Genomic DNA, 25,210 nt, shown 5'->3' on the forward strand with positions numbered 1-25,210 from the left:
TTTTTGGTGTTCCGGTATGTTACCGTATGTGTGCAATGAATGTGTGCGTATGTTAATGTTGGGTGTGAGGGGGCGGGTATGTTTAGGGGTACATGATGTCCCTGTGATGGTAAATTGCCTGAACTCATTTTTCAAAATTTTGAATTATATGGACTTATTTGGAATTAACATGGACTTTTAGGGACTTACGGGATATATGAGGAGTTATTTGGAATTAGTTTGAATAATACGGACTTACAGGGATTTATCGGGCTTATTTGGAGTTACTAGAATTAGAGGATACTTGGGAATTAAATGGACTTATATGGACTTACTGGACTTATTCGGAGTTATTTGGAATTAGTTCGGAATAATATGGACTTATAGGGACTTACCGGACTTATTTGGAGTTACTCGGAATTACAGGAATATTTGGGAATAATATGAACTTATAGGGACTTACCGGACTTATTTGGAGTTACTCGGAATTACAGGAATATTTGGGAATAATATGAACTTATAGGGACTTACCGGACTTATTCGGAATTAGTTGGGAATAATATGGACTTACAGGGAACATATAGTAATTACTGGAATAATGGGAATTACACCCTGTCATGGGGCCTTTTCTGTGACACCTTTCAAATACGATAGCACGACCATACCTCGACTTCTGGAGCTGTCATCAGTCTTTGCACGGAACAGGAACGATGGATGACTTTAGATTAGAAGGATGACTTTAGATTATAGTTGTTAGTACTGCTGGTGGACAAGGGAGGTGCCTTAGGGATGTGAGTCAAAATTCGTGATCTTTTAGGTGCAATAGCATGACCGGGTAGCATGATGCGGAAGAGGGTCACTCTCTACCAAGAGTTCAGGCGTTCAAGGTACCATGAATAATTAAGCAGGTGACGTATTTACCAACTCTAAGGACGTATTGTTTCGCCTCAGTCAGTGTTTCGACGAATCACAATTACCATCGTCCATGTTTGAATGTCAATACATATCCATAATTATTAAATTATTATTTGATTTCAAAGTTTTCATAGTAAAAATTCCAAGAAAAAACTCACGTTTTCCATACAGTTTCGGCAATCCTGTCTGTCTGCATATACCATTGAGAAAGGCAACAGACAGGATTGCCGAAACTGTATGGAAAACGTGAGTTTTTTCTTGGAAAAATTTTTACTATGAAAACTTTGAAATCTGATAACTGTATTCCTGATGAATCTCTTCAATAATTAAATTATTATTATTTACTATTCATGCTATTACTATTATTATTATCATTAAAAACAAGAATAAACAAAAGAATTATTATTATTATTGTTATTATTATTATTATTACTATTTGTTTCTTCTTCCTATCTTTGCATTAAAGTTGTATGGTTAATGTTAGGCCTATGTTTCAATAATTAGGCTATTTTTCATAATAAATAAATAATAAATAAATCATCCAATCATGTATTGATTATTCAATTAAGCTACATGAATCAACTACTCAATCAGGCTCCAGTGATGCACACTAGGGGTTGGGCAATGGGCACGGTAACTGTCAAGGGGGGTGTGGCAAAATATAGCTGCTTAAAAGCCATAGGCCTATAATATCTTAAATATCAGGGCAGCCAGCATCCCACTGGATCGGGAAAGACAAGTTAAAAGGGGTGGTGGGATGGGCTGGGGGGGCGCTACGCCATTGAACTCAATCAAACATCCAATAATGGGTGTCAATTCGGGGTGGGGGCATGTCCCCACCACATTTTGGGGTGGGTTTATCAAATTAATATTATTTATTATTATTATCATTATTATTATTATTATTATTGTATTATTATTATTATTATTCTTATTATTGTTATTATTATTATTATTATTATTATTATTATTATTATTATTATTATTATTATTATTATTATTATTAGTGTTATTATTATTATTATTATTATTATTATTTTATTGTTATTATTATTTATTATTCATTTATTATTATTTTTATATTTTTATGTACTCTGCATAGTTGTATTCGTCGAAACAAGCAACACACTTCCTTAGAGTTGGTAATTACGTCACCTGCTTAATTATTCATAGTTACCTTGAACGGCTGGAATACAACATAGATTTCCGCATCTTGATTCATTTATTTTCCGCCTGGGCATCACATCATCGCATCGTATCCAGCCTCGCGTAGGCCTATACTACAGGCTACATTAAAACAGTACACTGCATGCCATGTCGATATCAGACCAGTCAGATGATGGAAGCTTCAATCATGATGGGCTATCATGATAATAAGATCAACAAGTCAGTGAAAATTCAATAACAAGGTAAGTCAAATCTCTATACCGCTCAGGTTTATTCCCGGAAGGCCGGGTTTATTCTAACTTTTGAGGACGATAGGCCTACAAAATTCGTGTGAACAACAGTGTGGTGACTAATAACCTACATAGGTTTTTAGTTTAAAAGTTAGTAAAAACGAAGAGGGTGGTGGCAAAAGACATACCTTGAATTTTACATATATATATATATATGTACCCCCAAGCTGCAGATTGGATACTGTCTTATTTTCATTTAATAATACATAAACGTGATAAATATGTGTATCTAGGCTTGTACAATACATTTCCTAAAAGACCGAGTTAGAAAGAATGTTTTAACAAGTGTACAAGTGCAAATCTGGGTGAATCTGATCAAATTTACCAGATTTTTAAATAATTGGAATAACTTTATTAATAATATATATCAAAGGCTTAAGTCCAACATTTACATGAGAAATTGTGAAAAGGCTATTTTAGTACCTACAAAGTAAATGATAAATATAACAATAATGATAATGATATTCAATAATGATATTGGAGTAACATACAAAAAATAATTGGAAAATAATTTATTGGGGACAAACTCCAACCAAGATCTACCCGCAAGGCAGAGAGAACTAAACAGCGCAAACTCACGAAAACAAGTCCAATCTGAAATATATTTTTAATATAATAATAATAATAATAATAATAATGATAATGATGATAATGATGATGATGATGATGATGATGATGATGATGATGATGATGATGATAATAATAAAAAAAAAAGCTGCCATCCCAGCCCCACAGACTACACAATCCAAATTAATCTGATGAAACTTAATTCCAAACTTGTTTATCATACGTTGGACATAGCGACGTAAGGTCTGGTAATAAGTGACTTTAATATGTCCGACCGTGGGGATAAGATAGCCCGTCCGGCCCGATAGTAAGTCACTGAACACAAATCATTTTGATATAGGCTACATTATATACCATCCGATGTCTTTTCATACAGGTACATGTAGTGGCTGACCGTGTCCTTGGGACGGTATTATCACTCAGAATATTATTAACAATAACAATAAGATTTGAATATTATGCATTGTTGAACAACAATAGACCATTTGATTTGTTTGAAGCTCTGTGTTTGAACTATGACTATGAGTTGTAGCTGGCACCAGGATATATTTATGGTAGACACACTTAGGAAGTGGATCATTATTTACACTTTACAATGACAAAATTGCGAAGTGTTAAAAACAAACGAAAGTAAAACTAATGGCAAAATTAAAATCGATCTCTACACCATGTACACTGGCACCATTTAAAACATGTAAAGTGGCAAAGTGATACGATAATTTGATAGCAGTATCCCAGCAAACATGGGAATGTTTTATAAGTATAAAACGTGATTAAAAACTTTCCAGACAAATTCAACACGTTTTTCATCGCAGATGTAACGAAGCCGATTGTACGACATGTACAGTGCGTAAACGACACTTCTTCCTTATTAGTGCCTCCCTCAAGAGTATTATCGCACTGCGTACAGACAAGCTGTTCTTATCAAGTTATTTTTTTGGAGCAGCGCCCCCCCCCCCAGGCGCGCTCCCTATTTAATTTCACCAAAACAACCTACATACGAATGGTGGTTCTCCGTGACTTTTTCTGATTCACCATTGAACAAATACGCGATAAATGAGCTTTAAATGAACCCAAAAATACAGGTTAGTCTCATCCCCGCTCTGTATTTGCCACTATCAGAAACAGCACGACATAAACCGAATGATAAGGAGACTGATAATCTCTGTGACAATATTTTTGTGACCCTTTAGTGAATGTTATTAATAACTTAAGGGTGTTGTCGAGTTGTCTGTATCATGATGTGATTGTTTCCTCGGGGTCATGTTGTGTAGTATAATTGGGTCAATTAAGATAAAATTCGTTAGAAGATAAGATGTGTTTCATGCAATGATTCATCTGTCTTAACTAGTACATGATTATGACCAGGGTACGTGTTCAAGGCCTATATGTTGAATTGCACCACTTTTAATTGCATGATTATATTAGCCTACTATTCCTACAAATGTTGTTGAAAGATCATCAACACTGCCTGGCCTGAAGGAAAAATCCCTGAAGACTGGAGTAAAGGTCTAATAACCCCTGTGTACAAAAAGGGCGACAAACTGGACCCAGCCAACTACAGAGCTATTACCCTCCTGTCAATCCCGTGAAAAGTATTCTGTAGGATGGTTCTTAACCGAATTCAACAGACTGTAGATAACCATCTGAGAGAGGAACAGTGTGGGTTCAGGAGTTCCAGAGGCACCTCAGATGCGGTATTTACAGTACGACAAATCTTTGAAAAGGCTAAAGAAAGACGCATTCCAATACTCTGGAACTTTGTAGACTTCAAAGCAACATTCGACACCATATGGAGGGAGGCCCTTTGGAAATGTCTGCGATCAGTAGGAGTAGACGCCAAACTGGTGAACCTCATTGCAAAAATGTATGAGCAATTTAAACCAAATGCTCAGTCGTGGTAAATGGAAAGATCACCGATTGGTTTGAAGTCCTAGTTGGTGTTAGACAGGGATGTCTTCTCTCACCATGCCTCTTCAATCTATAGCTGGAGTTTGTCATGAAGGACATCCAAAATCTTGGCTCCGGTGTGCAGATGGGTGACATGTGCATTAACAACATCCGATATGCAGATGACACCACACTCATGGATATGGACTTTGAGAACCTGCAAATCTCCACGAATGAATTGGAAAAAGCATGCAGCAGCTGGGGAATGAAAATTAACCCAACAAAATGCAAGATCATGTCTGACGATCCAAGAGATATCATGCTGAACCAAATGCCCATTGACAAAGTAAATAACTTTGTCTTTCTGGGTAGTAGTGTGCCCTCAGTAGAAGAGGATATTAAACGTCGCACAAAGTTGGCAGCCTGGGCATTTGGTAGATTGAAAAATACCATCTGGTCTAACCATGACATCACCAGATCGCTGAAAGTAAGGATCTACCAGTCGCTCATCCTCCCTATTGCCACCTATGGGTCAGAATCCTGGGCGTTACGTGAATCTGATCGACACAGATTGGATGTTTTTGAAATGCGATGCCTTAGGGCAATGCTTGGAGTTTCACTACTTGACAAAATCCGCAACAATTCCATCAGACAGAGTCTCAACATCACTAGCTCCATCAACGATGTTATCTGCCGGAGACGTTTGAAATGGGCTGGGCATATCTTCAGAATGCCTCTACATCGGTTTCCCTACCAAGCCTACATTAATGACTTCAGCAAGAAAAGACCACCAGGTCGTCCACCAACCAGATGGAAGGACCAAATTCAGAGGGACTTGGGTATGACCCCACATGAAGCAAAGACACAAGCAACAGACAGAACTGAGTGGAGCGGCTTACTCGGCAGAGTGCAAAGGGCCACACCGGCCTGAGCAGATAAGTCAAGTCAAGACTATTCCTTAGCCATATTGCTAAAAGGGAACACTAAGTGTGTTTTGTTTATTAAACATGGCAAGAACGTCTTGGTGAAAACTATGCGCCTTTCTGAATGGTTTCAAGTGGGCTTCAAGGATACTATACGGTTTGACTACAAGAAAAAATCATGAAATCCTTTATATGCAAATAAATTATAGTTAGATTGTACTGTCGTTTGAAATATTGACATTTGATCCTGATATATCAAAAAAAATAGCAAAGATTGTTGAAACACATATAAATACATACAGTTCATTTGCCGTGATAAACTTCAGTGTAGCACAAACATAGTCATTTTCAAATTGGATTGGACATTTACTCCTCATTAGTCATTAATATTCTTCGCAAGTTGGAATTTTTCTACAACATAATCACATATAAATATATTTTGCATATGGACCTATAAATCCTTATTTTTCTTACTGTTGTGAAAAGAATAGGCCTATTAGTACGTGTAAGTCAATGTTTGTCGGGATGTGTCAACAGTCCACGCCTTTGTTGGTGGGGTGTGTGTGTGGATGTGGATGCGGATTGGGGTGTGGGGGTGCGTGTTTGGTGCGAGCTGAGGGTATTACTACAAATGATGATATCACACAAAACTTCACACATCAGTGGTTTCGTGCAACAAAGATTACTCTAAATTTAGCAGCATGTAGACTGATATTGGACTCTGTCGTATTGACATAAGCTTAAAAAGTTACCATTTCAGAGTCTGAGTTGAGCAAAGACGTAGCTTGCGTTACGGCAAGTTAATGAAGACGCCGCCGGTGATGGCGTCGCAAGCTACGTCTTTGCTCAACTCAGACTCTGATAAGGTAACTTTTTTATCTTACTCTAAATTGTTCCCCATATAGCCAAATGATGAACTTTGTCGCTGCTCATCCCTTTTTAAAGGATTTTTTATTTTACTCTGGAACCTAGAGTAGATGAGTGTATTTCTGAAGTACAGTCAACAGTACCGGGATGATCCCCTGCTCTTTTCGAATAGCCTGTCACACTGCATTAATGTCAGAAATACGGGACCGACGGCTTAAAGTGCCCTCCGAAGCACTAAGCAAGTATAGTGACAAAGAGCCAGCCGAGCTCAGGCGGACCTGGGATTCGAACCATCGACCCTTGGATTCACAGTCCAACGCCTTAACCACTAGGCCACGCTCCCCTCTTCGCTGTTTACCGTCATGCTACATTGTAGAGAAGTCTTCTGATCTGTTACAGAGCCTGCTGCTTCGAGTAATTTTCTTGTGCATAGGCATCGTGATTCAGATCAGCAGAAATATGTTGTGTGTGTCTATGTGCTTAGACTGCACGATGAGGCGAACAAGAAGTCCCCGAACTGAAAACTATATCGACAACTGTGATTGGTCAATTTGTCGTGAGTTTATATTAAATTATTTCTTCTTGGAGCACAAATTGTCCATTGAAAGCCATAAATATTATTAAATATGAATTGTTTTTCTTATTTGGCTGTTAGAATATAGAATTTAATGTATTTGCCATGTTCCAAGGGGCAAATTTTCCACTGAGTGGTCAACATGGTCAAAGGTGGGAGATACAACTTCAGATGTACTTGGACCGGTTTGTTCAAAGTTACCAAGGTTTGCTTTAACAAGTTTTTTAGTTTTGATATTACCCAATTTCACCCTCCCACAGGGCTCATAATTATTGCCCCTTAATTAAACACTTTTATCGCTGACCAAATTGTTAACAGTACGACAGCAACTTAGCTCACTTCCGGTAATTTTTACCGGCGTGACCTTTGCTGTTACGTAACGCAATGTTGAAAATCAGGTGGCAAATACGGTTTTTCAGAACACATCAAAAAAATGGAATACACGAGTTGTTTCTCCCTTCATTTCCATATTGAGCCCATAGATAAGATATGAAACATGAGTATAAGGCAAAGAATAACGTGTAAAAGTTGAATTATTGTGGAAAAAAATGAATGCTTTTGGTGTGCGAAGTAGCCTAAAAAATGAGAGAAAATGCATGTGACAATCACTAAAATGGTTATATCTAACGCCGGTTTAATGCTTTTCTATTATGATAAACATTAATTAACCACAGCTTGTATTAAAATTTCAGCGAAAATGAGCGGTGGAATAACCTAGTCGTAGGTTGAAAAATTGCATTCTTTGAGTCCTCGTGTCGTAAGCGCACGTTGCAAGTGTCACGATGCTTCACGAAATGGATCCCAGCCGGCGCTGTCTATTAAACGTCTATTGTTATATATTTTATAAATGCAAAATACTCTTTTGTGTAACAAAATATTGTAGTCGTCAAAGAAGGTAGTATCATCTCATTTAACTGAAGTACAAGCAGTTTTGAAAAGATTGTTGTTGAGTGAGATCCTTGAACATGTTGAACGAGAAATAAGATAGCAAAAGAATACCCTTTGCCTGAACAAGTTGCGATGGCTTAGTGGACAGAACGAAGGCGTGCAGTGCGAAAGGTTTAGAGTTCGGTTCCCATGTTATCTTATCGTTAATGTGGATTTTTTCAGTTTGTTTTTCTTTTCTTTTTTCCTCTCCCTTTTGTCTTTAATAATAAAGGCCTAATGAATGTCAGCTTGAAGGCCCACTTTTTTCATGATTTATTTCTTGTTCATGTTTAAGCCTAATCCTACATTCGAGTTCATATCTTTTTAAAAAATGCATTTAAGTTCAGTAGCTTTCAATATGAAATAATCAAATAAAGCATGTCAAACTTAAGTCATTTTTAAAAGTTCAAGAATATATATAGGCCTATCAAATAAAGGAACGTCAACACATATTTTCACGATTTTTTAATTGGACTAGACCCCTCCCCTATCGGCAACATATTTTATGAGCTTTTAGCATACATATCAAATCATGAGATGCACGAATTTCAAACCTAATATTTTGGCATATTTGTAATTTTTGCACAATGTCCAACTTACACCTCGGATTACACCTGTAACGTGAAAACCTTCCTGACAGTTATTTACTAATATTATAAATATTGTTATAATTTTTGGAATAACAAAACTTCAAATTTGCCCGAAATCGTATATTATGGCTTTAATAAAAATATGAAAACTAGGATTTAAAAATATGAGTTTAAATCAAATCAAAGAGAGGTGCTTTCGGGGTTCGAACCAAGATCGAACTTCCAAATACATGTATTTACCACTAAGCTATACCAGAGATATGATTAATTCGGTGACAATAATAGCAATGTTATTCCCACTCAGTGGCTCACTCGTGTATTATATTTCTGGAATGAATTTACATCGTCCAAATAATGTAACACAAACCTTTATGCTGACTTTTAAAATTGTTTGAACGTTGGGAGTATTATTTTCAAGTTAAATAACCAACAATGGACAATGACAATGACAATGAAAGTTTCTTTGCAGGAAAAACATCGGCCGTACAATATATGGCGTGACAGTAGTCACGCACAAAGATAAACATTTCAACATGTTCAATATGCGACTAGAAATATACCCCAACCAAAAATCACGAAATTTTCAGGCAAGCTGACTTTAGTTATTCTATAACATGACACCCATTTTTGATTCCGGCGCTTTTTCTTGCTTGATGATATGAACATTTTTGTGTTCGTGACATGCAATTTTTCTCATTTTCCGAGCTACTTTGGATATGTTCAAGCTTCTTTTTTTCCATTTAATTCAACTTTTACACGTTATTTGTTGCTTTACACAAATGTTTGATATCTTATCTGTGGTCAGGGTACATCAATGGAGCAATATACGACCCGTGTCTTCCATTTCTGGAGCTATTTTGATAAAAAGCGTTTGCCGGCTAAAATTTCAACATTGTGTTACGTAACCCGTGTTCACCAACCCGTATAAATTTTCTGTCGAACAAAAGAGGTCACGAAGTTGCTGTCGTACTGTTAACAAACTATAATTTCATTATCAAAATTTATTTTTAATGCTCATAAAATCAGGCAAACTCTTTTGCCCCCTGGTGATGGGTAAATATATTGTACTGTACTTTATTGTATTGTAAGGCCGAAGGCCTATATATACTGAGAAATAAAATCTCTCCATATGGAGAGAACTGAACTGAACTGAACTGTTAACAATGAAAAGAACTTGCGAAACCATAACTAATATAATACAGTAAACTGGTACCACGGAATAGGCCTGGAAGCGGCGCTAGAAATTAGCATGAGGCCACATTGATATGTAAATAGCGTATTGTTATTTAAATTTGCGCCCAGACGTATTGAGGGCGACAGTCATGTTATCCAGACGGAGAATGGCTGCATATATGCCGGGCATGTGAATTTGCTGAGTGAAGGCTGATAATCACCTTTCTGTATAGGTGATAAGCTAGTATATTTCGTGTACCAGTTGGTTATAACAAAAAATTAGTATCTTATTAAATATATTAAATGTATAAACTTTGAAAGTTACATGAATTTGAAGAGCAGAGCTTCGAAATCTAGCTAAGTCAGGTGATGTGAAATTCTGCTGCGTGACCCCCTCTGCGTGGTAGAATTATATTCATAAAACATTGAATTTAACAGATATCATGGGCAGCCAACCACGATTTATCAGCATTTAAAATATATGTTAATTAACAAAGATAAATAATAAAGAGTACAAATGGCAATTAACTAGTAAACAAGCCTGAAATCTTAAAATGTTGCCACGTGTTTTCCCGAACACATGATATGTCACCATGTGACCACTATTCAGATTTACCGTAAATATTTGGAGTATGCTTGCACATCATGCACATACACTGTACATTTCTTTACCTCAGTATAAAATCAATAATTCATGCTGGGAGCCAAGTAACATTGTCTGCTCAGCGCAGATTGGTATTTTATTTTACTTGAGAGCATAATAGAAATACATAAAACGAATCATGGCGCCATGATGGAAGGTCAGGTCGGGTATCAAAGGTTATTATAACTTAAATACTACTTGTATTTCCCACCTTGCCTCTGTCACATATTTCCTTCATATTATTGACAGCAAGTCCTAATTTTGACTTTGCTACTGCAAAATGTCATTTCATATCAAATTAGTAGACTTTCTTTGAAAAAACATATCACTGGTGCCTGATGGGAATACCCGTCCGCCATTTCATTAAACTGGATCGTTTTCGCCTGGTTTGTGCCCAGATGTATTGGGGGCGTGCTATACTCTCATTGAACAGGCAAAGTTCGCAAAACTAACAACGTTGTTATTTGCCAAACTCAATTAACATGATCCAAGGGGTCGAAAATGAATTATTCATAACGAGCTATAACGGATCGATAACTGGCCTCACTTTCTAGCTAGTAAACCAGCTGAATTTTTCATAGATTTTGCGTTGCTAATAGAACAACCGTGAATTTAGTGTCACCCCCTTGCTGGTACCCTTTTCTAATCTTTCGAGGGGAGGGGCACTCACTGAATTGGCATGATCATGACGGGTGACAAGCAGGTTTACGGCAAAATCTCCTATTTGAGATAATCCTTCAACCATTATTAACGAATGAACCCTCTAGGTTTTCATCACTATTTTTCGGCACTATTGTCCGATGATATTTTTTAAATGTCACCGAATGACCCGTGTGTCCAGACGCCTTTTAAGGGCTTCTCAACCAATGACACCCATTTCTGGTGACATTTACTGAAAGACCGCTGTAATTGTAGAACGCAGCCCGCAAATACTTTCAAAGTTAATACCCCGGATATTCCTCAACCATTTTTAATTGTCTGATTATAGTCAACGACAACTAAACGGATATTTGCGGTATGCATGGCCACTTCAGATTGCAATCTTTGGATAGCTCCGTGGATTAAAGGCGTTACAATTAAATTTCATGTCTTTTCTTGAATATTCTTTTTCAGGCTATACGACCAAACCATAATGAAGACCAGAAATGTTGATCACGTCGACGATCATGAAGAAGACACAACTCATATCAACGGAATCAAAAATGGCTATGTGGATGACAAGCAACATCTACTTGAGAATAACTCAGTAACGTTACAGCCCATTAATTGCCACACAAGATGCTTAGGTCCAGCAAGGCATCGACTGATAACAGTCGAACCCGCCATGGTCTTCTTTATCGTTGCCTTCGGGACTATGGCTAACCTGCGTGGACAATACATCAGGCAACAAGTTGCTAAAGAATATGGTATTGATGGCGATCCTGGTCAGGCATCTTGTAACGGAACCGATTTGAACAATACGAATAGTAAGATCATGGCTGAGGTGTCTGATTGGAGTATGTATTGCTCTGTTGCTGAATCCATACCTGCTTTCTTCGTTGTGCCAATCTTAGGTGCATGGAGTGATCAGATTGGACGTAAAATGGTCATGTTGATTCCGCTTGTGGGTTATCTAATAGTATGTTTATTATTGATCCTCATCGTTGCACTCGGCCTGGATTTATATATGTTTGTCATAGTTTCGTTACTACAGGGTCTGACAGGTGGAGTGGGTCTATTCTTCGCTGTTTCTTTATCGTACATTGCTGATATTACGACCAAAGAAAAACGTTTGTTTAGAATCGTCATCATAGACATGATCTTCTTGTTAGGCGCTGGTGTTTCCCAAATAGGCATTGGCTATTTCTTGAAATATGAAGGGTACATTCCGCCAATGCTGATGGCGGAATGCTTTGTCGTGCTGGCATTCTTCTATGTAATAACGCCACCATTTCTAGCAGAAACGATCCAAAGACGCCCTTCATCCGAGACATCCCGAAGTCCCAAACGCGAGATGGTCAAGAACATGGTGGCTATGTTTAAAGATAATAGTAACTTTCGACGCTCAAAACTGGGGATTTTATTCGCAGTAAATCTCATGATAGCCATTGTTGGTGGTGGAAAAGTTGCTTTAGAGGCATTGTACGGAATGGGGGAGCCATTTTGTTGGTCTGCAGTGGATGTGGGTTATTTCGCCGCATTGGATTTGGCAGCGAATGCTATAGGTAATATCGTAATACGTTGCATTATTAATTTTACATAATTAACACTTCAACAATATGGAAGTATTTTCAATGTCGAAGCAAGTCATCTAAGTTATCTATATAATATCGAAGCAAGTCATGTTTAGAACTAGAAGACACAAAATCAAACTGTGTCTCCAAATGGCACGTCTTACCTGTTCAAATGTTAGAACTGTCTTGCTAATTGAAGACCTGAGCGCAAGAAGACCGTAAGTCCACTTGGCCCCTCAACATGAATACACTAAAGTTACATATAGTTTCTTAGGGTTTTATAATGTTTAATACATGTTCCAGGGTGAAAACATCATGAAAGGTTTTGAAAGATTTGTTTTGACCCCTGATATGTATAAAACATTACCAAACTATACGAAACTATTCGCAACATTTTGTATACATGTTGAGGGGCCAAGTGGACTTACGGCCTTCTTGCGCTCAGGTCTTCAATTGGAGACATGGCCTTTTTGGCTTGAACTTGGACATATGTTGCTTGTAGAGATGTGGCTTCGTGTCTTCATGCAAAAGCGTCTAAAACCAGCTTCACAGACGTCTTTCACGTAGGTCTAGATAGTTTTCATGCAGATATAAATTGGCGGTCATTTCAAATCATCCCCAAGTCAACGAGGTTTAGGGAAGTTCTCTCATTGTTAATTGTTGGTTATGTACAAAATACAATGCCTGGTAACCCACCACTTGAACAGGATTTAGCAATATGAGCAAACAAAGACCAGAGCTATTAAAAGTTCTATAGCCATCTAAGGTAGAAGCTTATTATCCACTTCAACAATAGGATTATTGATTAGTTTTGACTATCGAAATGAGACGGATGTCGGGCCAGCTTAAGTTACCGATGAATATGACCTTCGTACACATTTTACACCGTAACTCAGAATACAATTTAGGGAATTTACGGCTCATTGTGCTGCCGGGTCACATATATTGATTCCTGGCATCTGGTTGGTTAATAGTGCGGTCATTGAATTAGCTATGCCCTCAAAATGAAAACGAACTATTGACCGGTGTATACGCATGCGCAATCGCAACATCCACGTACATTCATGTATTATAAAACAAATATTGACTGCTTTATATTCGGGACATGGTTAAAATTATAGGCCTGCGGTGATATAATATTGTAAAATAACTTTTGCAAACATTTTTCCCAACTATTTTGTCAACACTTTAATAAAAGATTTTTGAATGTTATGAAGACACTTTATAGCCTGAATACACCCTTTATATAACCCGACATTTTTGTGAATAATGTCCAAAACGTTTTCTGTTTGCTGCGTATCTTATGGTTTCTATTATTGAAGGAAAGAAGTGCAATACACATTTATTTGTTGCCACAAACATTTTTACAATGTATAGCTTAGTTTTTGCATATTTGATATTTCCTCAAATACGCTGTTATACCATGTATACCGTTCCGTGGAATTAGCCGGCTTCACGGTTGTTTGATGGGATCATTTATTTTTCAAACAAAACATGTATAACCAAATTTTAGGCTTAAACAGCTAAATCTGATATCATGCTAATGTACACAAATGCTTTTGAGTCATTCTCAACTTTGATTTCCACTCTTTTACAAAATTATTCACTTTTATAGCATTTTTATAGCTTTTTCGGATATAAAATGTATCTATTAATGACAAAATTGGTGGCGCTATTTAGTTACTGGAAGTTACTCTTTCAAGCTTTTAATACAAATAATTCCTTTTATTGTTTGATAAAATATGTCTATAAAATTTCCTTGTTGCTAGTTTCACCTATTCAAGCTGTTTTAATGGCAGTATTAATCCCCTAACCCTTGCAAATAAAGAAATATGATTTAGGATAAATAGCGCCATCTATAATTTGCATTAGTTAATAATGAAGCCAATTCTATAAAACAGCCGTGCTTAACAAGGATGTAGGTATAGTGCAAGAAATCCTTATCTACAATAGCTGCCCTATATACTTTCCTTCATTCTATATTGTACACATACATTAAATGACACTTGGCAGCCATTGTATATTCGCCTTCGTGCTTGCACCAAGCCCTCATGGTTTTTTTGTGTTTTTTTTTCATTCGTTTTTTATATGCAGGAGGTCTTGTTGGTGGATACCTTCTGGGCAAGTGTTTCCAGGATATATACATTGCACTCCTATCGATACTTGACACAGTATTGAGTTTGATATTCGTGGCTACAGCACAAACATCAATATTTATATATATCTGTAAGTAGGGATAGTAGGCCTGTTTTGTTGTTGTTGTTGTTGTTGTTGTTGTTGTTGTTGTTGTTGTTGTTGTTTTCTTTTAAATCGCTCTCATTGTTGCGACAATGTTGAACTAAACTCTTGAAAACTGCATGATCTTGATAACATAATTTCATTAATAATGTAAAATTTATCATGTACATGGATTTTATTGTTTCGTCGCTGTTTTGGCATACTGTCGTATGACGAAAAATGCAGTTTTGAGAAAATCACATTTAAAGTTTTTCCAATTTTTGAAGACCCACTGGAGAGCACCAAAGTAAAATATGTTTATTATTATTAAAGAATATAATCAATAATTTATTTGTCTTTGTTCTCAACATAATACAAACTTTTTATTCATTCACTAATTATATGCACAATTTGACAACCTATGTATTAATATATGATACGCCATGTGATACGACAGTATGCCAAAACAATAGGCAACTGCAGTTACACGGTGGCCTATGGCGACATATGATACGACTATGATACGACTGTATGTCAAAACACAGAATGAAGATTTAGGGGGGTGGTGTTACTTAAAAAACATGTCGTATCATGCTAATCAGTGCGATATCTCATTAACTAAATACATTTAGGTCTCTAAACTTTGTGAATATATAGAGTTTCATTCATAGATTTTGAAAGTTTATATAACTCATTTTGCCGAAAAATCGTCATACGACAGTATGCCAAAACAGCGACGATTTGATACTGGAGATACTGGTCCTGCATTACGTGTATCGTAAATGATAAAGCTGAAATTGATATTCCATCGTTATTTCATCCTCACAGTTTGTCCTCCTTTTTTTCAAAAGTGTCAAAAGTGGATGTATGCCCTTCACAAATGCACGTTGCGGAAGTACATGTACTGTACACATTTTTTGAAACAAATTTGAAAAAAGAACAGAAAATCCATCCTTTCAGTAGAGAAACGTGTACTTCATTTTGGAAAACCATGTTATTTTCTGCATTGTGAACTACTTTGAACTACTGAGTATGTATTTGTATTTTGATAAGCAAATCCAAAGATTTAAAACTCACGTTTCTTAGCTTTCGATAGCAGGGTATGCCATTTTGATCACAGGTGCTTTGAACTTCTTTGATAAGGTTCTTAATGTATATAATGCCTATGGCAAGTATATTTTTTATAGAGTTTTTGATAAACTTTGTTTTCGGCTGATAAACCAGGTTTATCAAAAAAACTCTGACCAGGTTTTCCAATTTGATTGTCATAGTTTTGGATTAACCATGTTTATCGACCGAGAATCCTGTTTTTTGCCGATAAACTTGGTTTTTCAATTCGATTGTCATTTTTTTTGTGGTTTTTTTTTGTTCTTGTTTTTTTGTTCTTTTGTTAAACCTGGCTTTTCAATCGGAAAATCAGGTGTTTCGAATTCGAATTGATTTTAAAATTGAAACCCCAAGTTTATCAGTGAAAAACCAAGTTTATCGGCGAAAAAACAGTTTTCTCAGCCAATAAACCTGTTTTTTCGACAAAAACAACCCAGGATTTTCGATCAAAAAACTAGGTTTTTCTGTTCTATTGTGCAATATACTGCCATAAATGCCGGGATTGAATGCATTACATATTTCTATACCTCAATACAGCGATTCCTGTTGGAATGCTACGAGTTCTATCAAGTCCAGTTATAAAGACGGTGGCATCCAAATTAGTGACGGACAAAGAACAAGGTTAGTAAAGATTCTGCAGAATATTTAAAAGATTCGAAGCTTGTAAAGTATAGTATTGTAAAACAAATTATGCTTATGACAGTCAGAGTTATAGTTGAAGTATTTTTGTGTATTATTTATTTTTTTCGTATTTTCGGACTGTCTGGTGAAGCTGATACATTTCTAATAAACTGCGCACAATTATGATGTTCAGTCCACTCTATTTAACATACATATTACCCTTATACTCTCACACACCTCATGTACTGTATTATTTGCCAGGGGTATATCAAGCGAGTGGACAAGGTGGGCGAAGTCCAGGGTCCCCGAAAAACAAGAGACGTACTCAGGAGTATTATATGTGACCGGACACAATTTTGTTTTATTTCGTGTTTAGAAAATATATATCATAAGCTTTAAATTGGTATTTCATTTGACTTCAAATGATATCCAGAAGCTCCTTGAACAATGGTACCATTTTTTCGGTTCTACATTTGTCTCTTTTTACACATTGCTGGTAATAAAGTCATAATTGGCGGTCATTTCAAATCATCCCCAAGTCAACGAGGTTCAGGAATGTCCTATCATTGTTAATTATTGGTTATACATACCTAGACAACATATAATGCAATTGTAACCCACCAATTAAACAGGATTTAGCCAAAGCAAACAAAGACTAGAGCTATTTAATGATTCTATAGAAATAGGTAGAAGATTATTTTCCTCTTCAGCAATAGGATTATTGATTAGTTTAAACGCTATCAAATGAGAAACATGTCACGCCTAATTGGTGTACCTATGAATACGACCTTCACGCACATTTTACACTGTATCTCAGAATACCATTTGCCGACTTTACGGCTCATTCGTAGTGTACGTTCACATATGGGTTAGGGATAAGGTTGGTAAAGGAGATGTTAAAGGGTTCCGCACTGCATGAACCCTCAGGTTCTGGCTTGACAGTAATACACTAATCAAACGGTATCCTACGTAAGTTTGGGGTTTTATTTCAATTAATGATTTTGATTGCAGTTTTTAATATTCTTTCCTAACAGGAGCCATATTTGCATGCATGGGAAGTATTCAAGCATTAGGGAGTTTGCTCACACCTATAATGCTAACCTGGGTATATTCTGCAACAGTTGGCTTCTATTCACCGTTTGTATTCTACTACATGATTGGCTTACTTACAGTGCCTTTGTTCCTATTATGGTAAGTAATCAACTTAAAGGAGTTTTTCGTGACCCTATCATCCTCTTTCACGACACTCTCATGAACAAATCATCCGGACTGGTCATAGAAGAATTGTTAGTTGTGATTTCATACCGATAGTCCAATAAAATATCAACTTACATTGCTATTATTGTAATAACGATCTGTGTACAGCCAGGGATATGGTCAACATGAGCTGTACACAGATCGTCATTACAACAATAGCGTCGAAAAAAGAAACTGACCGTTTCCGAAACGTCTGCAAGTAAGTGGATATTTTACTGGACTAGTCGTATGAAATCACAACTAACAATAATTGAAATTTGTGTTAGAAAATATTAAATGTTGCACTGCCATAGGAAGAGTAAACTAAAATGTGTTTTATTATATTAAAAGGATTTTGCTCCACGAATTTTACAATGTGTATAATCCAAATTTGCAAAAATGGAAAGGTTTAGTAGAACTCAAACCCCTTCCCTTAAACATGATGAATGAATTAAGATCAGGTTGTTTGGTTGCATATTGGGCGGTATACGATGTATACAGGGTAATGAACAATTAAGAAAACCTATAATATAATGTAGGCTACATGAGAAAATGACATAAAAAAATATAAAAAAGCGCAGTGATTTATAGTGCGCTACGCACAGGCACAACGCCCAGACGTTGATCCACAAGCCTCAGCACACTTTACAGGTTGTCGCTGACCACTACGGCTCACATCATTCCACAAACCATTAAACAACAAATCAGGGACTTTGCTGCTTCAAGAGCGCACACCCTAGACATTCCACAAATAGCCATCGCAACCAGGATCAGCTCCCCGAGTTTCGTACGGGTTACAACGAGACAAATTAGCAGTGAGTTCCTTGTCCAGGGGAATTTCAAGCTAACTCAATTTTTCCACGTGAGCGTACTAGGCACCGCCAGGGTTCGAACCCGCAACCTCTCGCACCACAGTCGAACGCCTTATCGATTGAGCTAACTTGACATAATACAGAGTGTCTTAGAAAAAATTACCAGGCGAATGAATTTGGACGTAAGTCGCAGGGGCGTAGCCAGCTTTCTTGGTCAGGGGTGGCAAAATAAAATTTCGAGGGCACAGACGAAAAATAAATTCCATTTGCATCATACATACCGGTACATAACCGTTTTTGTTTTTAGAGAGACTGTTCATGACATGTCTTGGAGCTTCCAAAAAAGGCTTTACTAGGACGATGTGCCCGCGTAGCGCGCACAATTTGTGTATTTGACACTATTTTCGCCCATGATTGGGATGAAAGGAGCTACGTTGAGACATTGTGCAAAAAATGTTATTTGACACTATTTTGGCCCATGATCTGGTTGAATTTTGGTGGAAAAGGGGCTCCTTGCCCTCTTTCTTTTCATTTGCCCTCCAGATTTTCTCTTCCTTTTTTGTCAGAGGGACACTTTTTTCTTTCATTTTTTTGTCAGGGGTGGCACTCTGCCCCCCTTGCCCCCCTGCTGGCTACGCTACTGGTAAGTCGAGCAAGTAAAATCAGAATCCAAAAATCAGCGAGTAGCTCATCTTATTCTGCATCTTATACGTCAATTTTACTGGAATCGGTTGACTGATTGCGAAGAAATGAGCGATTACATAACGCATGCGTCAATTCACTTCAAGTTTGAAAAAAAAGATCATTCAACACAATGCGCACTATGGTTAACTGTCAATGTCAATGTGAAATCCTGTATGTTTTAAACAATCTTTTTCTTGCAAACATTTAATTAGGTTTTGTTCAAATTACAAAACCGGCACGATATTGAAAATGAAAGCTTGCATGTAATATACTTGTAAATATCTTTTTCGTTAATGTTGAAATTAATGTCGCATAAAGAATTATTGGAAAGCTTCCAGTTGCAGAAATCAAAGTTTTCTCGGACAAACTGTTATCCATCTTCAGTGAAAGCATGAATACCATAACACCGTCGGATTATAAAATAGATAATGTGGACTAAATTTAATGAGATACACTTACTTTAGGAAGCGGTGAGCGAGTATGAAAAAAGCGCCTGTGATCAAACTTGGAATGAACTGCATTGATGCGTGCATAAAATGTCTTCGCAACCAGTCAACGGAATCAAACAAAATTTTTGTATCTCATGCACAATAAAATAGGCTATGCGCTACATTTTAATTTTTTTGATTTTGATGTCTACTTCTCGACTTACGTTCAATTTTATCCACTCGGTAATTTTTTTTCTGGGACACCCTGTACGTGGTGCGTCGACGTCAGCTGATGAAACATTTGGTATTGAATTTAGGGGAAAATAAGTATGTTATGGCGATTCAAAATAATAAAATGTTACATTCAAATGTTCATCTTTATTTTCACAGCCTCCTACAGGTCGTCATCCAGGCCACCGCAAGCAAAGAACCCACCATCTTGACAACGCCAGTATCTGATGAAGAGACGGTGCCAAATATTAACTAAATTATGTATATATTTTTATACTTATGTATTAGATATCTTATTCGATAAATAATGTATACAAATGAATGTATATTTTGGCGTTGCTAATCCGCTAGTACGTACCCGCATGTCTTTCCCAAATCGCTAAAACAAAAGTCTGTCGCGCAAAATTTTGTAAATGTGTACATATACGGGTTACTCCATATGAAATCAAGGAGGCGCCCCACCTGACCCCCTCAGATTTGCTTTATATTTTAGTCATATGTTGTACCTGTAAAAATATTAAAAACCTGCAAACTTGAGGTCTGTAGCTCTTGCGTGATTTTCTGTGGCAGCCATTTAAAGTTGGAGTAGGGGGTCTAAATTTGGACCCAAAAGTTGCCCTTTAAATAAATTTCATCTTTGGGAGTCTGTGCCTTCTTTATAAAAAGAGAGAGAGGTCTAAGACTTTGTATACACATTAACTGCATGCCCAATTTGTCAAAAAATAAAAAATAAAAAAATTCTGTAATTGCGCGTTGTGTCACGGGGTCATTAAATATGCAAGAAAAAATGCAAGGTTTTGTAAACTGGCAAGTTTAACCCTCTTAAATTCACATTTTTTGTCACATTAATTATTTTTTGTTATCACTGATGCTATATATAGGATAAATACAATGCATATCCAAAAAATTGAGGTCACAACTCATTTACATTTCGAACAGCGCCCTCACGAAGATGACATTTATTGTAAATTCAACATTTTCAGGGGCCCAAAGTCGATGTGGTCCACTTTCAAAATTTATAAAACATCACTTTTATATAACTACTAGTCTTAAATTCCAACTTTGCTAAGTCCCAGTAATTGTATAGGTTGACTTCATATAAAACAACAAGCCCAAAGTTGACCATTTTCTTATGATTGCATGTAGTGCAAATGTGCCGAATTCGGAAGGCTTGAAATTCAAAATGGCCCCAATATTGAAAATAAAATGAAATAAAAGTAAATAGGGCCAATAAGTACGCATCTAGTCATTTATTTTCAATATTGTGGCCATTTTGACTTTTAAACCTTCCGAATTCGGCACATTTGCAGTACATGCAATCATAAGAAAATGGTCAACTTTGGGCTTGTTGTTTTATATGAAGTCAACCTATAAAATTACTGGGATTGAGCAAAGTTGTAATTTAAGACCAGTAGTCATATAAAAGTGATGTTTTATAAATTTTGTAGGTTGACCACATCGACTTTGGACCCCTGAAAATGGTGAATTACATTAATTTTCATATACACCAATTTTAAATGGCTACCATAGAAAATCTGTATATATTGAAAATGAAATGGAAATAAAAGTAAATAGGACCAATAACTACTCATCTAATCATTTATTTTCAATATTGTGGCCAATTTGACTTTCAAGCCTTCCGAATTCGGCACATTTGCACTACATGCAATCATAAGAAAATGGTCAACTTTGGGCTTGTCATTTTATATGAAGTCAACCTATACAATTACTGGGACTTACCAAAGTTGTAATTCAAGACTAGTAGTTATATAAAAGTGATGTTTTATAAATTTTGAAGGTGGACCACATCGACTTTGGGCCCCTGAAAATGTTGAATTTGCAATAAATTTCATCTTTGTGAGGGCGCTGTTCGAAATGTAAATGAGTTGTGACCTCAATTTTTTGGATATGCATTGTATTTATGCTATACATAGCATCAGTGATAACAACAAATAAATAATCTGACAAAAAATGTGAATTTAGGGGGGCTAAACTTGCCAGTTTACAAAACATTACATTTTTTCTTGCATATTTAATGACCCCGTGATACAACGCGCAATTACAGAATTGTTTTATTTTTTATTTTTTGACAAATTGGGCATGCAATTAGTTTGTATACAAAGTTTCAGACCTCTCTTTCTTTTTATAAAGAAGGCACAGACTCCCAAAGATGAAATTTATTTAAAGGGCAACTTTTTGGTCCAAATTTAGACCCACCTACTCCAACTTTAAATGGCTGCCACAGAAAATCCGTAAGAGCTACAGACCTCAAATTTGCAGGTTTTTAATATTTTTACAGGTACAACATATGACTACAATATAAAGCAAATCTGAAGGGGTCAGGTGGGACGCCTCCTTGATTTCATATGGAGTGACCCATACAGTAATTATTAATAGTAATTATAAATATTTTACAAAGATAATTTTTCAAAACCAAGTAGATTCCTTTACTGACAGTTTGAACGTCATGGTCGACATTCTTCCTCAGAGCGTTGAACTATGTCCCAACACCTTCCCCGACGAACTTCGGTCGGTAGAGGGCGCAGTACTCGCCGACGATTGTTGGGGAAGATGTTGGGACATTGTCCGTGTCCGTAAAAAAATGTACTTGATTTGAAAAATGAACTTTGTAAACTGATTTTCTGCAAACCTGACGAATCTATTTACGGACTTCAGTGTAAATAGTATGACACAATTCCAAAGTTATATCATCTCTACGACCTGAATTGTCATAGGTCAGTCAGTATCCGTCCCGACACATTCGTGCATGATACACAATTTTTGAATTCAGCATACCCGAATTAACCAAAATAATTTGGTTGCCAGCTTTTACGCGAACTTGCCGCTAGATGCTTAAATAAGCACATATTTCCAAAATAGAACCAGTCTAAAACATGATATAAGAACTACAGTAAGCAAAAGAGTTAAGGTAGCAGTTGTGTTCACCCCTGTATATGCTAAATAAAGACAAATGTGTAAACAATTAAACAGGCAGCCGAGATGCAGCTATTGGCTGTTTGTTCCAAATATGACATATCTGCCTTTTTTAAGGATATACAAGGGGTGAACGTAGCTGGTACCTTAATTATTTGGCTTGTATTATAAAAGTTAACTGAACACATAAATACAGGGTGTCCCAAAAAAAAAGAGGCCCCTCATTGCGCCCTCTTTTTCTCCTATTTTTGAAAGACTGATCAAATATATTTTGGTGTGTAAAGACACCTTGAGTCGTTAGCTTTAATAAACCAAAACAATTATATCAATCGGCTCACAACTTTTGAAGATATGCTCTTTTAAAGAAATGTACCCGTTTTTCACTCTGTCCACGTAGAAGGTTTCGCTACTTTAAAGATTGAAAAGGAGTACACATACCATGGCAGAATATCAAACATTTCTCAATGATAACTTTATAAAATAACTTTATTTATAGAATGGGCTTTACCGTTGGGTTTATGGGCAATGGATTTTGTTAATAGTGTCATTAATTTGTGGGTAAAATGGATGCCGAATGGGACTTCTTTTGCTTTACTTGCAATTACTTATTTTTTCTTGGTTATTTATGCCTTTTTGTTTTATTATGTTTCTTACTTTCTTACTTTGTTGTTTCTTGCTTTCTTTTTTTATTTTTTATTTACAACATAAGTCATTTCTCTTTTTAGGATAAAAGGTAGCCCTTAAAGGCTGTTTGGTTTGTCTTTAGTTCTTCTGAAGTGAGTTTACTGTGATGCTCTGCCCTCTACCTGGCAAATACGGGTTTCAGCCCTGGTCCTCATTGCATCAATTGCGTTGCGTACCATCCTGGTGCGCCGGATACTTGCGAATGCATTCGGTAAAACGTTTGCGAAGATCTTGGATTTTGCCACAAAGGAAAAAACTCAAGTGGTGTGAGGTCTGGTGATCGTGCAGGCCACTCCACAGCATGAGCCATCCCAACCACTCTGTTTGCAGAGTGAAAGACGGGTACTTTTATTCAAAAGGGCATATCTTCAAAAGTTGTGAGCCGATTGAAATAATTGTTTTGGTTTATTAAAGCTAACGATTAAAGGTGTCTTTACATACCAAAATATATTTAATCAATTTTTCAGAAATAGGAGAAAAAGAGGGCGCAATGAGGGGCCTCTTTTTTTTTGGGACACCCTGTAGTATAATAGTTAACTTATGATATGTGGATATTGATTATTGAATAATTCTTGAATTCTTGTGTATGTTGATATATAGTAATGATATACTGTAGTCACAATAGTACTTCATTACATTATAGCATGTCTTTAAAACCAAAAATGTAGGCCTTTAATATTTAGAGAATAAAGGTATTGTTTTTGGCCGCTGGAGTGCATCTATCGTCTCATATAACACGGGAGACATCATTATTTTAAGTAAAACAACGAGGCGAAGCCGAGTTGTTTTACGCCAAAAATAATGATGTCGCGTGTTATATGAGACAGCGGCTAAAAACAATACCTTTATTCTCATTCTTAAGCATTTCAATGAAAATAAATATATTAATCATAAGTATACCAAATTTTAACCAAATTAAGTCCTACATTTTACAAGAAATTACCTCGATCAGTTCTGTTGTTGCTAGGTACATTCCGATTGGTTCAAATAGCGCGTACGAGTATCGCGTCGGCAGGCACGCGCTAAGGTGTGTGATATCTGTCATATCACACGGGTAAGAACCAATAAGATTGCAAGAACATTCTCAAGTGTTTAAGAATTTGTGATATACAAATACCTTGCCAAAGACGTCCATGTATGCCGTTTAATAGTTCATTTACCTGTATTATAATTGATTGTTGCATATTGGACATACTAATATGAAAAAAGTATATTTTCGTTTAAAAAGGTGAAATGTATATAATGATAATCGATCATGCTTATTTTCCCTAGTATACGTGTGTATAATCTCTGTATATAATATTAAGGTGCCTTAGTTTTTTGGTTTTTTGTTTTTTTGCATTTTTAAAAGATATACTATTTTTCTGTACATTTTTCTATGCACATTTATTTTGCTAATAATCTTTAAATGGCGACTTGCCTAAGAGCTGCTTTGTCGTCCACTACCTTATAAATTAAAGAGTATATTTTCAGAAATGTAATATTTAAGGCTGAAGTATTTTTATTTTAGCTGTCGTCATACTTTTTTTTATATCACT

General features: G+C 36.3%; 1 protein-coding gene across 1 annotated transcript; it reads left to right on the plus strand.

The window, feature by feature from the left end:
* Nucleotides 1–2,092: 2,092 nt before the first annotated feature.
* Nucleotides 2,093–23,994, plus strand: LOC140166522 (lysosomal proton-coupled steroid conjugate and bile acid symporter SLC46A3-like). Its single transcript, XM_072190003.1, has 7 exons — nucleotides 2,093–2,303; nucleotides 11,619–12,709; nucleotides 14,813–14,944; nucleotides 16,580–16,663; nucleotides 17,698–17,854; nucleotides 20,214–20,483; nucleotides 22,439–23,994. Exons 2-6 carry the CDS (start codon nucleotides 11,638–11,640, stop codon nucleotides 20,308–20,310), a joined length of 1,542 nt encoding a protein of 513 aa, XP_072046104.1. The 5' UTR covers nucleotides 2,093–2,303; nucleotides 11,619–11,637; the 3' UTR covers nucleotides 20,311–20,483; nucleotides 22,439–23,994.
* Nucleotides 23,995–25,210: the final 1,216 nt, after the last annotated feature.

Source organism: Amphiura filiformis, chromosome 12, assembly GCF_039555335.1.
Source record: "Amphiura filiformis chromosome 12, Afil_fr2py, whole genome shotgun sequence".
NCBI classification, from domain to species: domain Eukaryota; kingdom Metazoa; phylum Echinodermata; class Ophiuroidea; order Amphilepidida; family Amphiuridae; genus Amphiura; species Amphiura filiformis.

Excerpts from the sequence above, each read along its gene's own strand:
- LOC140166522 (XM_072190003.1), top strand. The coding sequence starts at position 11,638 with ATGAAGACCAGAAATGTTGATCACGTCGACGATCATGAAGAAGACACA. Across the intron at positions 12,710-14,812 it reads TTTGGCAGCGAATGCTATAG|GAGGTCTTGTTGGTGGATAC; the intron begins GTAATATCGTAA and ends TTTTATATGCAG. Across the intron at positions 17,855-20,213 it reads GTGCCTTTGTTCCTATTATG|CCTCCTACAGGTCGTCATCC; the intron begins GTAAGTAATCAA and ends TTATTTTCACAG.